Genomic DNA, 17,162 nt, shown 5'->3' with positions numbered 1-17,162 from the left:
GAAGAAATTGGAATATAGTAAATTATATAATGGTATGTTTTGATAGTTGGCTGAGGCAGAATGAGAAATAAGGGCGATGCTATGTAACGATAGCCGTGATTCACACTGGATGTAAATATGTAAATATTAATGAAATGTGTTAAAGAAGAAGCTTGTTAACATGTTGGTAATGAAAAGCTTCATTAAAATGTGGAGTTGAAGGGGGAAAGTCTGAATTGAACACTGTAGATTTTTGCACAGCGGGGGAAAAAGAAGTTTACAGTACAATTTAAATTACTTGACTTGGCAGATGGAAGAAGGGGAGTGTGTGTGTTCTTTTCCTGAAACCTCAATCAGCTAGCCTTCAATGGCAGATAGAAACCAGACCGTAGGCAACGGAGTCCTGCTGCCCAAAATGACATCCTGGCCTCCCTTGGTCTCCTTCCTTGGTCTGCTCTCCCCAACATCCACTGAAAGTCACAGTGTGATGAGACATCATTACATTGCGAAATTTCCCCACCCCTACCAGAGACTGTCAGTGATGCAGAAAAGATTGGGATAATTTGCCAGGGGATGTGATACATTATAAGGTGAGTGTCACAACATATTGCACAGCATAAGGGAACAACTAGACACGGGAGATGTCATTTTTAACAGCATTTTTAACATAGTGCTGGCAGCAATGTGGAGAAAAGCGGGGCAATGTGCCACGTGATGTAACGCATCGTAAGGTGAGTGCCATTACCTGTTACGGAGTATATCGCTAGACACAGGGATGCCATTTTGGGCAGCAGCTCCATGTCATCTCTTAACATGAAGTTCCACACAGAGAATCTTTTCTTCTGCCAGTGCCTTTTGCTGCAGTACCCCAAGAGTCTGCTTCTTTCCTTTGATTTCCCTTTCCTTCTTCCCTTTCCTCTTATCCTCCGTGTAAAGTGTCTCTTCTTTGTTCCGTACAGGAATAGTGTGGATTGTGTGTGGCTTGGTGAGCTATCCCTTGTGATTATTGCTTATCTGGCCCACAACTAGAAATATTATTTGGTGGGAAAATAAGTCGGGAGGGGGACTAAATACCATATTGTACTATAAGGTATGCTAAAAGGTACTTTGAGCATACCTAGGTAGCTGTGCATGCCTAATGGGGTTTGTTCTTTTCCTAATAGCCCCCCCCCATACACACACATCATGTCGGATTAAATCATTTATGACATTCCACATGGTGTGCACCAAGTTTGCAGGCATGTTCAGGAACCAGTTATGCATAGTCCTCCTGGACACATGAGGGTCCATGTAATTCTCTTTATCTTGGCCATACGGCCTTTGGTATCCTTTGAGATTTGCAGAATAACATCAGCAAAATAAATGTTATGGAGGCTCCAATCCCTGAAACAATACTGTTTATTAAATGAGCAACCAAAATTAAATCGTTTGTTAAATAAGCACTAGAAGACCTATCCTGGGTTTCCACAGAGAAAAGTTGTTGCGTTTTATTTTTGATATATATCTTTGTGAATTTAACAGAGACATTTGCCCCTCTCTGCCTCCTGCAATCCAGCAATGAGTGTTTTCCATGTTCCAGGCTCACAGGGAGGCAAAAAAATATATTAATCAGCCCACAAATGGAGTTTGTTTAGAATTCCACTGATACTCAGCTGTACAAAGAGCTCAAAGCAGAGAAGGAATGGGGGGAGAAACCCAACCTGCTGCATGTTTTTCTCTCTCCCCTTTCTTTTGCAGCAACCAGCAAGCTTTCCTACTAGAGAACGTCCCGTGCAACAACGCGAGCTGCAAGAGCGTACACCGTATGTTTAAGGTCCACTGGGATCTCCCCGATCTGAATCAAATTGAAGGCGCAGTGGTGGCAACCTTCTTTGACATTTATGAAGATGTGAGTTCAGCCCTCGTCGGTGTTTTCCTGCTGCCTTAATTGCCAAGTGTCCGTTCTTGTTTGAGTTTTCATTCCAAACTAGCACTTCATAGTATTTTGGCAGGACGATCCACAAACGATTTGATGGAGGGAAAAAACACGTCATATTCAAGCTAGAGCTAATGATTGATGCGGCTGCCTTATAGCATGCCAGGCCCCTAGTGCAGTATTGTCAGCTTTGATTCGGAGTCTTACAGAGAGAAAGGTTTTCCTCTGCACCTTCTGCCGGAGACCTGCTAGTTGGGCATGCTGGGGGCTGACGTTTCTCTGTGTAATATGCTCTACTGCAAATCCAGAGCCCAGTGAACAGACACTCTTCATTTTCAGTAAAGATTAATAGAATAAATCTATGCTAATAAAGAGGGAATTTAGCCCTAATGAGAAGAACTGCCCTAAGGAGTTGGTATGCAGTGTCAGTGCTAAAAATCAAATTCGGCAAACCTGCTGGGATGCTTATTAGCAAATGATAGGAGCAGCCATGCTTGTTTTCTTGTTCTTGTCCCCAACCCACCCTACCCCCTTGCCTTAAAACAGGATGTTGGACTCAGTGGATCCAGCAGGGTCCATCTCATCTCTTGGGTCCAGCTCCCTAGTCCCAGCACTGCGCATGCTGGCAGTAAATTCTTAGGAAAAGTCTACAGGAAAACTGGACCGTGGCCATGTTGCTGAAGTCCCAAAAATGTCACAACTGAGTTCCTTAGGCAAAGTGACCTAAAACTTTAATCCTGCCGTGCAATTTTGGGAGATCTCTGCTGACCAAAGCTAATATAAATCATAAGATTCCAGGCTACTCCAGCACCCACTGACTGCCATACGGTCACACAAATTAGTTCTACGCAGAGCCTGACACCCAAAAATCTGGCTCCTGACTTTCAGTGCCAAATTTCCCTTGGCCTTAAGTTCACTTCTAGCTTCTTGAGCCATCACACCAAGTCATGACTCTTCATTAGATGTAATGTCTGATTTTCCCCTTCAAAGGTGGTGCTGGGGTTAGTGGAAAGTTCCAAGGGTGAAAAGTACATCTCCGCTTTTGCTTTGCTTTGCTTTGCTTTTTGGCTGGGTGTTCTGCCAGAATAAGTCATTTTAAATGTTTTTCATGTTCCCTAATATCTGGAGGTGAAGTCTGACACTTTTGAAGGATTGTTTAGTGCAAGCCTGATATCTGCTTAGCACAGCAGCGTTTCCTGTTGGGGGAGAAGTGATAAAACTGACATGTTTCCTCTTAAATGTAGTGATGGATGGAACGGCAGGGCCCCAGAATACATCACTTTGTACTTAAACAAGTGCCTGCAGCCTCCATCCATGCAAAGCTGAACACATGTGAAAAGGTCACTGGTCCTTTTTTGACACTGTTTAATTGATGATGGGGAGAATGTTCAGACCTCAACCATGTAGTGCCTTCAGAACTAGAGTGATGCCATGACAATGTTACTTCCGGAGCATATGTGTTATGGTAGGCTTTTACTAACTTATGTCATCTAAGGCAGGGTTAGTCAACCTGTGGTCCTCCAGATGGTCTGTGGTCCATGGACTACAATTCCCATGAGGCCCTGCCAGCATTTGCTGTCAGGGGCCCATGGGAATTGTAGTCCATGGACATCTGGAGGACCACAGGTTGACTACCACTGATCTAAGAGGATCTAAGAATTGTATTTCTTTGACATGGTGAGACTTCTCAGTATCCTCTTAAAACTTTGAAGCCAAAAACTTCTTTGGAGGGAGTCATCATGACTGCTAAATGCTATAAAACTAATATAAGGGACAGACCTTTGGGCCTCTTGAGTGAATTCTCCAAAGTTCCACCACTTATATTAGTCCTGTCTCAGTTTTCAAGCATCAGCTTTGCATGCCAAGGTCCCAGGTTCGATCCCTGGCATCTCCAGTTAAAGGGTCTGGCTGTGGGTGGTGTGAAAGACCGCTGTGTAAAAGATCCTGGAAATACACTGCTAGTCTACGTACACAAGACTTGGATGGGCCAACAGAGCATAATGCCTGTGTTCTTCCTCTGGCTTGTGACTTTGTTACGTATGCATCACAGTCGTACAGCTACAGAAGTGAAGCAGGCCAGATCTTAATCAGTTCCCGCCCCCTGCTCCTTCCCGAGACCATTCAGCTTCCTGACATCCAGCTGTGAATTTGCAGAAATCAAATTTGCAGAAATCACAATTGAAATTTCTAAGTTTTCACAAGGATTGCTTTCCTTCCCTTTTCACGGAATGAAAACATTCTGGCTGCGTATGAACCGTTTCCCCCTCAGTGCATGCAATTTAACTAAATTATTCAAACAAGGGTGGCTGACGTGTATTCCTGACTGCCACTATATTTTAAAAACATGATCCAGTGACTAAAAATGTGTACTGCAGCAGAACAGGGCCCGCTCCGTTATAAATCTGATGCCACCTGGCAACAAGACCATTACAGTGACGGAGCGCCTGTGCAGAGCCAGAGAATAGCCTACAAAGGGAAAAGAAATATTAAAGTGAGAAAATTCTCCTTCTTCATACGGTAGACTTTTGGCAACCCCTCAAGGTTCGCAAGTAAGAAACATGCAGAGGTGGTTGGGCGTTGCCTGCCTCTGCAGAGCAACCCTGGACTCCCTTTGTGGCCTCCCATCCAAGCGCTGATCAGAGCTGACCCGGTTTAGCTTCCAAGCTCTGGGAAGTTCAGGTTCACCTGGTCCATCCAGGTGTTGCAACTTATAAAAACAATTCCCTTTTATTTTATTGAGAGCCAGTTTGGTGTGGTGGTTAGGAGTACGGACATGGCATGCCGGGTTCGATTCTTCACTCCCCCACATGCAGCCAGCTGGGTGACCTTGGGCTGGCCACCGCACTGATAAAACTGTTCTGACCAAGCAGTGATATCAGGGCTCTTTCAGCCTCACCCACCTCACAGGGTGTCTGTTGTGGGGAGAGGAAAGGGAAGGCGATTGTATGCCACTTTGAGACTCCTTCGGGTAGAGAAAAGCGGCATATAAGAACCAACTCTTCTTACTATTATTTGCAAAGAAAATATTGCTGAGTTTTTCATTGCAGCCCTATTGAAAATACATGTGGATAGGGAGAAGTAGAAAAATATAAACATTCACCGTCCAGATCCAATCTATGTGACTTCAGGCAGCCATAAGAATGTTACTCCCAGAGCATAGGCTTAAACTAACATGTCATCTAAAGGCATCTAGGAATTTGAGCTAAAGTAAACCTGCACTCTCATGACTTCTGCTTGTTAGGTATTTTCCTTTATTTTATTTTATGTTTTTTTGGCCTGCTTTTTAATGACTGTACTTAAATGCTGTTCTGGTTGATCCCTTTTTGTCCTCTTTCTTTAGGGCATCTTGGATATAATTGTTCTCAGCAACAGCTCTAAGCCAGACCTCGCCATCCACACATTAAAAAATAATTTTGAAGCAGATGCCTATTTTGTTAAAGTCATTGGTAAGTAGATTGCTTTGAAGGTATTTTTAAATGTTTGCTGTGGGGGGGAGGGAACTATTATTGCTTCTACTCGTTTGTCTAGGGGGTAGTCAAACACCACTCCTGGGGTGGCTCGTGGCGGGTTACAGCAGATAAAAATTCCCAATAAAATACCCCTAAAAATATACAGACAACAATATCCTATCCAATATCCAACATCCAAGACATATGCGGCGATATAAAACAACTGAAATACCCCCTAATACCAACTCCGGGGATGGGCATAGGGAAACAGATCTCAAGCTGCCCGTAGGATGGTCTAGGAGGAGGTCCAGATCTTCCTGGTGTGCAAGCCTCAACCATAAACCTGGCAGAAGAGCTCCGTCTTACAGGCCCTGCAGAACCCTGAAAAATCCTACAGAGCCCGTAGCTCTTCCGGGAGCTCATTCCATCAGATAGGGGCCAGGACCAAAAAGGTTGAGAAACATAACCATTTGCAAAAAGAAATATATTCCCATGTATAAAATGTATAGCTACATCTTCAAATATGCAGAGGACCGCAGCAATATGGGGTTGGGGGTATAATAAGACCTGAATCCTTTTCACTTGTAGAGAAAATATGCAAGGTGACCAAAAGTGCAACACTATTTTCGGGAGCTTTTATCCGAAGCCCAGGAGGAGGGGGGCTTTTAATCAGGGCTATGGAGAATTAACTTCAATACGATCTACCTCTTGCTGCTTTGGAGTGTATAGGCTGTGGCATTGCCAGTGCACAGCTGGTTCAATAAAAGAAGCAGCGCTCTGTACTCTGGATCACCAGGCACTCCGATGAGGACTATTGATCCTCAGCCTCGGATGACGGAATTCATAGCGCATGAAGACTGTTGAAAGGTTAAACCGAAATAAAGTGTTTTGAGGAACTAAGCAAATTGTGCATTTAACAAACAGACCATTTCAGAAGCATGGCTCCCGACCTTGTGAGATGCTTCTCGGTGTTTGAACTGTCACTGTTGTCGCATCAGTATTGCAACCTGAATGCTCTCCATGCGTAATTACACAGTGAGTCCAGAAGGGTACCCTTATGTGTGGGTAGCCTGAGATAGTTTGATTTTGTCGGTTCTCAGAAACTAGGGTCGGCCGTGGCTAATATTTGGATGGGAGGCCACCAAGGAAGTCCTGGGTTGCTACTTAGAGGTAGGCAGGGGCCATCTCCGAATATTTCTTGCCTTGAAACCCCCATAGGGTTGCCATGTGAGCTGCGACTTTATGGCCCCCCCAAAAAGTATTAGTTTGTTGCTCTAAAATGGAACAGAAGTCCACTGGCAACTTGAAGATGTTTTTATGGAGTTTTTCTGGTTTGCTTTCTTGCCCTCCCATCATAATTACCTTGCAGGTGACAAAGAGGGCTTTGGCCTACCAAAAGTTTCCATAAATCTGTTGGTCTTTAAGGTTGCTCCAACAAGCTACCCAACTATCCACCATCCAGCACTGCAGGGGTAGTCAACCTGTGGTCCTCCAGAAGTTCATGGACTACAATCCCCATGAGCCCCTGACAGCAAACACTGGCAGGGGCTCATGGGAATTGTAGTCCATGAACATCTGGAGGACCACAGGTTGACTACCCCTGCAGTACTGGATTCTAAGCTCCTAAGCTTGATAATTTTCAGTTGCACATGGTAAATCTCTGCAGTGCTGTAGCACCAGATGTGTGCATGTGGTGACAGGCTGAGCCAGTAATGGTCTAGACCGGAGTGGCCAGACTGCAGCTTTCCAGATGTCCATGGACTACAATTACCATGGGGAGAACCACTGTTTGGCCACTGTTTGGTCTAGTGTATCCCAGGTCCTGTTTTCTGGTATAACAAACCTTATGGTCTGTCTTTGTAGGAAATTCCATGTGTTATGAGATGTTCCTGGGTACAACAAACTGTAGGACTGAAGTTATCGGGGAACACCTTGTTGCTGTTTATTGCACCTTGTTACTGTGGGTACTGGTGGTTAGATAGGGGGCTGGGCCAGACTGGAGACACACTCCATTTGACAAGGAGAGGCCGGATGCTCCGAAAGAGCACATATAATTCCCAATCCCACTTTTCCTTCAGAACATTCAGAAATGCTTATGCAGAGCTCCCAGCGGTCTCCCATTCAAGCGTCGATCAGCTCTGCACTTGCAGAGCTTGAACAGTGCCATGGCAGTGAATGCTCCTACGCGGAGTCAGTTTTGTTATTGTATTAGTTTGCACCAGTGGACTGAAGCAAATAAGTTGACAGTATGCATAGCCTAACATGTGCAAGAGGGTTGAATTCAGCAGAGAATGCACTAAAATGGTTAATTTAAATACAACTTTCTTTTCTTTTCATAACCTACTAGGTAATGGCGATGACCTAAATACCATATTTAAGAGGCTATGCAAGGTTAAAGTAAAAGAAGTCCAGCACAGTGGCATATGCATTCACTGAAATCCTTTTCTTTTTAAACTTTTCGTCCTCTCCTTTGAAAGCAGCGCTTGTGTTTCTTGCATCTAAAATTGTATACCTTCCAATTACTTTAGGAGGATGAGGGGGCAAAACTGCGAGGGGGGCAAAACTTTTTTCAAAGGTGCCCAGCTTTGGCACGATGTTATTAAGGAATCGGCTGCTTAATCACCACACATTACATGGTTGATCCAGTTTTAAGTCTTGCCGCAAAGGATGAAGTGCTTTCAGGAACAGATGTTGTCAGAGTGTTAAGAGGCAGGGAAGAGGAAAAGAAGTGAACGAGACATTAATTTGTAGCCTGCTGACAAAGAAACTTTCCTGCGTTTTCCACGGCCAGCATGCCGTTTGCTCGGGCATTCGCTACCTCTCCAGTCCTCCCCACCCAACCATTATTGATTTCTTTCAACGTTTGTTTTTAGAAATGATCAGATTGACACTGACCTGCTGGAAGTGAAGTATAAAGGTTGGATGTATTACAAATTGAGGGAGATAGTAACCTTGTTTTTGACACAAATTATGGAGTCCGTGTCACACGCAGTATGTGGTTGATCGAAGATGTGAACCCAGGTCTTCTGAGCACTTCCCCATTTGGCCTCTTGTGGTTTGTTTGCTGTATGCATAGACGGTTCCTTGAATATTCTATTAATTTCCTCCTTTATAAAATAAAAAACATGTGGACAGCCAGATGACAAAGCAGATGCGGCCATAGTTGAGAAGTGAATGAAGCTGGGGCCTTCGTCCTCCTTTCTTCCCACGGAATTACATAAATACTCTTTCTGTGTCAAATAGAATCTCGCTTAGGTGGGCCTTTGTCCAACCAGGATTAAGGCAGAATTTGGAATCTTTGCTTGGAGGGAAGTGAACAAATGATCATTTGCGATCCAACGTAATAACAGACAGTGGCTTACCGCCATGAGCCAGTCTTTGAACAACAACGCAAGTTGTACTGCGGAATGTTTAAGAAAGAAGGCAGTAGTTATCCTGACCTGAATGGCCTGATCTAGTTAGATCTTCGGAGCTAAGCAGAGCTGGCCCTGGGCAATACCTGTATGGGAGACCACCAACAAAATCCAGGGCTGCTGCATAGAGGCAGTGGCAAGCCACTCCAGTTTTGTCTCTTGTCTTGAAAACCCTATAACTTGACAGTACTTTCCACCCCCAATACACTGAATGAAGGAAAACTCAAGTTCAGATCTCCATTTGATACTGAAGCTGTTTTTATGAACTTCTGCCACTCCGTGTCTCTCAGACTAATCATGTATCGCAGGGTTTTTCTTGCAATGATATAGGCGAATGCCCTGGATGCTGTCCTGAGCTTCTTGGAGGAAGGGGTAGGATATGCATAATAATAACGAATAATAATAATAAATGGGGTATTAACTCAAGAGTTGGGAAATAAGCATAATGAGGGAAATGTTCAAACTTTTATTTTTAGCGTGCCTTTTAATTTGTGTTCCCTTTCAGGTGTTATTGCGCCCATGTACACTACCAGTCAAGTGACAGGGGCGACAAAACAGTGATTACTTAGCTTAATGTCTTCATTATGCAAAGCTGCTCAGTTTGGACAGATCAATAATGGCTTTTAAGGATGTTAATGTGAGGCAGGCCACAGTCGTTGAGACTTTTGTGCATCTTTATAAAGGGAATGCAATTTGAGTGGCCTCCACAAATGGGCATGAAGCAGCAACAATTACAAGATGTGTTGAGCAAACACTGTTCATGTCTCAAATAACTCGTGGCCTTATGTGTGTCCCCCCCCCCCCCCGTTTTTTTTAATCTACAGTTCTCAGTGGTCTCTGTTCCAATGATTGTCCACAGAAGACAATGGTAAGCAGGCTTGCCGAAAGTGTTCTTGGGGTGGTTTGGAAGGCTGACTTGAAAACATTGCTGGGAGGGAAGACCGATGGATCTGCTAAGCAGCTCACAATCTAAACTAAGCATCGATGTGACATCCCAGGGAATTCTTTCCTAGGCGTGGGAAGTTAAGTTTATCTGCGTGAATGGCATGGCTGCTTATTTCCTAATTTATGCTCACCAGGGATTCTAAGAAACATTCAGAAAAACTCCTTAGAGGAGTTAGTAGGGTCTAAGAGCGGCGGCCTCTGATCCGGAGAATCGGGTTCGATTCCCCCCTCCTCCACAGGCCCTGGGCCAGTCAGAGTTCTCTCAGAGCTTTCTCAGTCCCACCTACTTCACAGGAAGTCTGAGAGGAAGGGAAAAGTGGTTGTAGGCCTCTTTGAGGTGCTTTTGGGCCGTGAAAAGTAGGGTATAAAAAAAACAGCTCTTCTTCTTCTGAAGTTCAGTTACAAGCTACTGTTTCCTCCCAGTAGTTCCTGGAGAGACCATTTATTTAAAGTCCCTTCTAAGTGGCTTCTCCATTGAATATGCCCAAAGCATCTCATAACAAAGGGCAAAGAGCCTTGTCCAGGAGCAGGCGCACTCCCCCATGAAACAACTACAAGTAGTCATCAGTGAAGGTAATCACTCATACAGCCCCAAAAAGGAGAAGCGTACAAAAAAGCATTAGAGCGATATGGGGTTAAAATGGAAGAGCAGTGAAAACAGGAGAGTCAAACAATTTTTAACAAGTAATGGAAATAAACCAGCTGCCTAAAAATGCAGCAGTGCAGCTGTAAGAGCCAGTTATACTAACCCGTCTCTGCAATAGCAATCTTAAGGCTTAGAAATTCAAACACAACATAGATTTCAAAATCAATCCATCAGCTTGGTTATTTGCCCTGGCGCTTCTCAGTTGGTATCTGATGCAATGGATGTGGAATGCTTTGGGATTAAGTTCATATATAGATCAGCCTTTCTCAGCGTTTTTACCATTGAGAAACCCCTGAAACATTATCCAGGCTTCGAGAAACCCCAGAAGTGGCACGATGGTGCAGAATAGGGTTGGGAAGCAGAGTTGTGGACATGCCCACCCAGGGCCCATTCCCACCCCACCCAGGTCCATCATTGGCCATTTAGGGAGGAGTGGGTGGGTCAGTATGACCATATATAGTCATATCACCCAATAAATGTTTAACAAATTTAAAAAATATATTAAAAAACAATTAACTCACACCCATTCAGGAAACCCTTCCAGGGTCATCAAGAAATCCCAGGGTTTCATGAAACCCTAGTGGAGAAAGCCTGATATAGATGCTGGGAAGTCAGGAAGGGCAGACATGGGTGAGAAGAACTCTGCTTGGCAAGGTTTGCTGTTGTCCACCACCACTGTCTATTTTCTGTCTTTTGTGATGCAGCCAGTTTTGCGTAGTGGTTCAAAGCATGGACTTCTAATTTGGCTAGCCGGATTGATTCCGCACTGCCCCACATACAGCCAGCTGGGTGACCTTGGGCTCGCCACAGCATTGATAAAGCTGTTCTGACCGGGCAGTGATATCAGGGCTCTCTCAGCCTCACCCACCTCACAAGGCGTTGGGGGGAGAGGAAAGGGAAGGCGACTGTAAGCCACTATGAGACTCCTTCGGGTAGAGAAAAGCAGCATATAAGAACCAACTCTTCTTCTTTAAATAATAAGCCTTGAGCAAAAACCCACTAATTTTGAAAGTCGTGTCTGCATTTGCAAGAGTAGTTCTGCAGCTGATTCGCTTGACAGCCTGCGTCCCTAAGGCACTGTTGGCATTGAAATATTTGCTTCCCGTTTAGCTCCTTTGGACTTCGTTTGAGGATCAAGCCTTCTCAAATGCTTCCCTTCGTCTTTATTCTCTCTCCCCAAAGATGCCTGACAGTTTGGGGGCAGGGGGGGTGATTTAAAGGATGCTCTGTTTTCTGTACGCTTTGTCCTTCTGACGTTTGTATTAAACTCCCTTCGAGGCATATGCGAAGTTCATAATGATTTTGACTTCAGAATAATTCCTTTATAGTACTGAGAGCGACTGCCATCATGAATACTACTAATGAACCAGCACAGCCACTGCTTGCGAGGGATGGATATTATCAGGGCTGCAAGATGTTGCCGGGCTCTCTGTTTTAATTGCTCATTTGGCGCCTTAGACTGGGATCAGCCTCCAGTACTCTGACCATGTGCTAGCCGTCAGTCCCACCTGAGATTCTAACCACCCGGCAGGTCTGGTGAATTAAGGCAGAAGCTATGCAGCTGTTACAGGCAGAGTTAATATCCTTGCTCACCTTTACAGAAAGAAAATGGCTACAGTCTTGCCCACAGTCTGACAGTCTTAAGAAATGACTTTGTGTTCTGTACGGGAAGGGGCTGAGGTCAATGTGAGCTGAAAGGAGAAGGCCTGAACAAAGAGATGGGTTTGGAGGATGGATAGATTGCTGCAGCAGGTTGGTAGCAGAGGACTTAAGAAGGTTGGTAGCAGTGGAATTAAGAAGGTTGGCAGCAGAGGAATTAAGAAGGATGGCAGACGAGTGAAGGCAAATGAGAAGGTTAGAAAAGCCAAAAAAAAAAAAAACAGGAAGGAGCAGAAATAACTTAGTGGGAAAGATGAAGCTGCTTGTTACTTATTTTATTGAATTGCGCGTAGAGCCTACCTGTCTTTCTTCAGGGAGTCATCCCTGAGATCTCCCATGTGGGATAAAAGCCCATATAGACCTGCTTAGTTTTAGCAGGGTGCGACTGCATCTTGCAACTTAAGACTCTGCCCTAGAACTGAATACGGTGGGGCTGAGGGAGCTTCCATGGACAGCAGCATAGGGAAGCAGTGGGACCAGAGCAGTGCCGGTCGGGAGGCAGTTAGGTGCATGGCCGCATTAGCCGAAGGGGTAGGCATGGCATAGCGCCTCACCGGCCTTTCCTGGCACCTTTCCCTTTTCTAAAAGAGAGCACCACCAGTAATAAAAGCCACCTTGAGAGAAGCATAAATAAATAAAATAGGAGAGAAGCATAAATAAATAAAATTGCTGGTCAACCTTTGTGATTTTCGCCGCTCTTCAGCCCCCTTTTTCAGGCATCTCCTGTTCTTATCAAACTGTCAGCCTGCACTCAGTCATCATCTGTTTAGATTTGTATTAGCTGATGAGAATAAAGTATCTCTGTTGGAAACGTGTACTGTTTTCTGCATCAGCGGCTCCAAAAGAACCCCCAGGGTTCCCTTTTTTCCCCCTCGACCAGATTGGACTTGCTTCTTTAAATGCTATTGTGCTCATCACAAATCGACCTCAAAACTCAGTACCTAGGTTAGTGCTGGGATGCTTCCCCCCAAAAACAGCAATTCCCAGTGTGTTCAGATAGGCATGTGCAGGAATGAAATGACAGCAGTATTGTTACTGGGGAGTGGGGTGGGGTGGGGGTGGAATGGGCAACCCTTGTATCATTTGCAACACGAAAACAAATTGTCTTCTACGATCAGAATATCAACAATAAATCATTGTATCTTTCCCAGCGCTGGGAACAAAAGGAGTCTGCAATCATTTCACGGTGTGTTTTTTTTTTTAATCTTCCCGTGTTGATTGCTAAGCTTTGAAAAGGAGGGTAAAAGGGAAGAAAGAAAACTAAAACTGATTATCTTTCATTCCAGCCCTTTGGTGTGAATCAACCTGGACCTTATATTATGTACACAACAGTAGATGCAAATGGATACTCCAAAAATGGGTCAGGTAAGACTGCTTTCTGCTGATTCGCCGTCTATATCCGTTTCCCAAAGTTTCATCTTTGGACTCTGATGGCAGGAAAGTTTCAGTGGGTAGCTCTGTTAGTCTGAAGTAAAACTGCTAGCTTTGAGAGCAGCTTTGCCAGCCAGCATGGCGTAGTGGTAAAGAGTGATGGCTTCTAATCTGGCAAGCTGGGTTTGGTTCCCTGCTCTTCCACATGCAGCCAGCTGGGTGACCTTCGGCTTGTCACAGCCCTGATAGTGCTGTTCTGACTGAGCAGTCCTGTCAGAGCTCTCTCAGCCTCATCTACCTCACAGGGTGTCTGATGTGGGGAGAGGAAGGGAATGCGATTGTAAGCCACTTTGAGACTCCTTCTGGTAGTGTAAAGGGAGGTATAAAAACGGAAGTAGGAAAGGGGCTCTTAACTATCTGCTGTGTCCTTCCCTACCTTACCTTGTAAGGCTAGCTGCTTCCTGGAAGGAAGGACCGATGGCCCTGGAAAAGAACTCATAGTACTTGTTATGCCCTTTCCCTTTGTCATGGATGGTAGATTTGTTATTAAGAAACTTGGCCTTCAGTATTTACCGTATCTGGTAGTTTTCCGGTTTGTTGAAACTGCAAGCTGTTTTAAGCCTGCGTTGAGGAGAGACAAGCAGATTAAAAGTGCCTTGATAGAAAAATAAATAATATTATGCAGAGAAGTTTTAGGCAAGCCGGGCCCTTTTCCATAACAGAAAATTATGTGCTTTTGTGGCGCAGAGTGGTAAGGCGGCAGACATGCTGTCTTAAACTCTGACCATAAGGCTGGGACTTCAATCCCAGCAGCCGGCTCAAGGTTGACTCAGCCTTCCATCCTTCCAAGGTCGGTAAAATGAGTACCCAGCTTGCTGGGGGGTAAACGGCAATGACTGGGGAAGGCACTGGCAAACCACCCCGTATTGAGACTGCCATGAAAACGCTGGAGGGCATCACCCCAAGGGTCAGACATTACCTGGTGCTTGCACAGGGGATACCTGGATAGAAAGGTTTCTTTAAAAACAAAAAGATAATGGTTGTTAGTCTCCTTATGGGGGCAGGAGGCTGAACACTTTAACTCAGCTTTAAATGAAATGTATCATGACCTTTCTTTAGGCTTAATTGTACTCATCGGATCTGTTGTATATGCAATCCTGGCTCTTTTTTGTGCGTTTATTCCCCCCCCCCCCCCGGTGCTGGTTATAAATAATAATATTCGGCACAGACTCAGGCTTAATAATTCAGGAAGATGCAATGCCACAAAAGAATCCAGTGCTGCGGAACAGCTGGCTGCAGGTACTCATATAATTAAGCAGATTATAATAAGCATCTCATATATGGGGTGGTCATATTTTAACGATCCAAAACCGGCAACAGACTGAATCTTTGCATGAGCGCTGTCAGTCTGCATGGTTTTATAACCAAGTTGGCTGCTAATAAATTAAAACGTTTTTTAGTGCACAGATGGTAAGGAAAACCTGTCGTCCCTGGCAGAAAAACACCAAGAGAGGGAAAGGTGCAAAATGAACCCCCAAAAAAGTTCACTATACAGAATTGACCAGGGCAGACCTCAGCAATCAATCATCAAACCTTTCGGTGACCCTGACTAGCCATTTGAACCGTTTTGGATGTTCATTAGTTCAGTTGTTTCAGAAGTACAAGAAGCTTCCCAGGCATCATCTGCAATGGAACGGTTGCCCTGGGCGAGTTTCCTGGACAAGAGGTCATTTGAGATCTGATCCGCTTTGTAGAATAATTCAGGAGCAGAGACCCAGGTGCAGGAGCCACTTGTGCTTCTGAAAAGCTCCTAACAAATGAGCACTTGAATCTTCATCCATTCATCCGCTGGAAATGGCATAGTTACATGGGGGGGGGGTGTCCCTGAATAGCCCCGGACAGGTTCAACTCTCATGACATAAAGAAGCAAGAGTCCAATACTTGCCAGCTGTGTATTTTTATTGATGCATTTTATGAACAAATCTTATTTCCTCAACTTTTCCCCTAAACCAGCTCCAAACCAGATTCAGTCTGGTTCAGAAACACCTGATGTCTGCAATACAGTCCTAAACAGAGTTGAACCCTCTTTTTTTTTTAAATGAAGTCAGTGTGGTTAAAAGGGCTATAATACGGCTTAGGACTGCAGTCCAAATTCCTCAGTACTGCTTACTGCACGTGCCGTGCATAACATTTTGATTCAGAACTAGTTGAGGGCTTCTGAACTTGATCATGCTTTCTACAAAGAAGCTCTGCTGGCAAGTACTGCTCTGTTTCCTTCTAACAAACTCTTAATTGTATTTTGCCAAGCACCACTTGTAAGCTGTTTCCTTCGCTTGAAGCCAGAGAAACATGTTGGGCTTTTAATATGTCATATGAATATGGCAAATTGCTGTTTATCCAGACACCACATGCCCCAAAATATTAGTGTGTGAAATGACGTGGATTTATCAAGAAGCTGTTTACCACTTAGATGTTCTGATGTACATCCAAGTAGCAAACCAAGTAGCAAACAAGCCAGGTTCTGTGGCCAGTATGCGGCCCTAACAAGTAATGATCCGATTCAGTCACTAATGCACAGCAACCACCCTAACCGTTGGCACAGCCAAGAAGAAAAATGCAGTTTATAGAAATTGTTTCTGAGCTATTAACTGGTTGTAGTGTTTCTCGCTAGCGTAAAACCGCCATGAATGATGAACTTCTGTTTGAACTAAAAGCAAAATGAAGGAAAGCAGCTATAGCTACAGATAACAAAAATATATTTCTCTGTGAAATATGACTTTACAGAAGGGTTTCTGGTACAATAGTTATCTTGTACATGATTTGTCATTTCAGAAGAGGAATGCTACAAGCCAGATTACAAAATAAATGTTCAGAGATGGCAATTTCTGGTGTAGAGACTTCGATAAAAGAATGTTTGGGGTCTTGCAGATTAACGATGTGAAAGTCTCAATCTGTGTCTGGCATCTTCCATAAAGCATAGGGAAGGGCAAAAGGAGCCAGTTTGGTGCAGTGGTTAGGAGTGTGGAATTCTAATCTGGCAAGCCGGGTTTGATTCCGCGCTCCCCCACATGCAACCAGCTCGGTGATCTTGGCCTCGCCACAGCACCGATAAAGCTGTTCTGACTGAGCAGGGCTCTCTTAGCCTCACCTCCCTCACCCCCCCCTCTGTTGTGGGGACAGGAAAGGGAAGGCTATTGTAAACCACTTTGAGACTCCTTTGGGTAGAGAAAAGCAGCATATAAGAACCAACTCTTCTTCTTCCTTCTTCTTCTTCTTCTAACTGTTTCACCTCTTTAATAACTATAACAATTTTATAGAGCAGGGGTGGCCAACACACACATACATGTATATATATGCTTATATAATTTATTAAACATTTATCAGGTGACATGACCATATATGGTCATGTCAACCCATCCACCTTCCCAAAATGACCAATGATGGGCCTGGAGGGGTTGGGAAGGGGAGGAGCCCTGAGTGGGCACATGCTCAACTATATTTCCCAACCATATTCTGAATGAGTGTGCAACTTCTGGAGTTTCTGGAAACCTGAAGTGTGCTTCAGGGGATTCTCAAGAGTAAAAAAGTTGAGAAAGGCTGCTCTAACCAGTAGGTATAGAAGAAAGAAGACAGCTTCTAGCTATGCAGATACTATTTTTTCCCCAAACCAAATAGTCTATTTGATGTTATTTCTGGAAATTGTAAATCTCAAGTAGAAATTAAAGGATGCCAATCCCTAATCTCCTTTAGAGAAACTAGAGCCAATGTACATAGTCTAGTCAGCT

The 17,162-nt window shown here is 44.3% G+C and overlaps 1 protein-coding gene and 1 long non-coding RNA gene across 2 annotated transcripts in view; one reads left to right on the top strand and one right to left on the bottom strand.

The window, feature by feature from the left end:
- Positions 1-17,162, bottom strand: part of LOC143823343 (uncharacterized) — a 59,046-nt gene that overhangs the window by 9,154 nt on the left and 32,730 nt on the right. The gene's annotated exons all lie outside the window — the stretch shown is intronic.
- The window catches only part of ITFG1 (integrin alpha FG-GAP repeat containing 1), a 102,630-nt gene that overhangs the window by 63,950 nt on the left and 21,518 nt on the right, over positions 1-17,162 (top strand). Inside the window, exons 11-14 of the mRNA XM_077309550.1 lie at positions 1,717-1,867; positions 5,235-5,340; positions 9,581-9,624; positions 13,293-13,371. Of these exons, the coding sequence (XP_077165665.1) occupies positions 1,717-1,867; positions 5,235-5,340; positions 9,581-9,624; positions 13,293-13,371 (380 nt within the window). The remainder of the gene's footprint in view (positions 1-1,716; positions 1,868-5,234; positions 5,341-9,580; positions 9,625-13,292; positions 13,372-17,162) is intronic.

This window comes from Paroedura picta, chromosome 14, assembly GCF_049243985.1.
Source record: "Paroedura picta isolate Pp20150507F chromosome 14, Ppicta_v3.0, whole genome shotgun sequence".
Taxonomy (NCBI): domain Eukaryota; kingdom Metazoa; phylum Chordata; class Lepidosauria; order Squamata; family Gekkonidae; genus Paroedura; species Paroedura picta.
The sequence above is the reverse complement of the archived record's forward strand: the minus strand, read 5'-3'. Positions and strand labels throughout refer to the sequence as shown.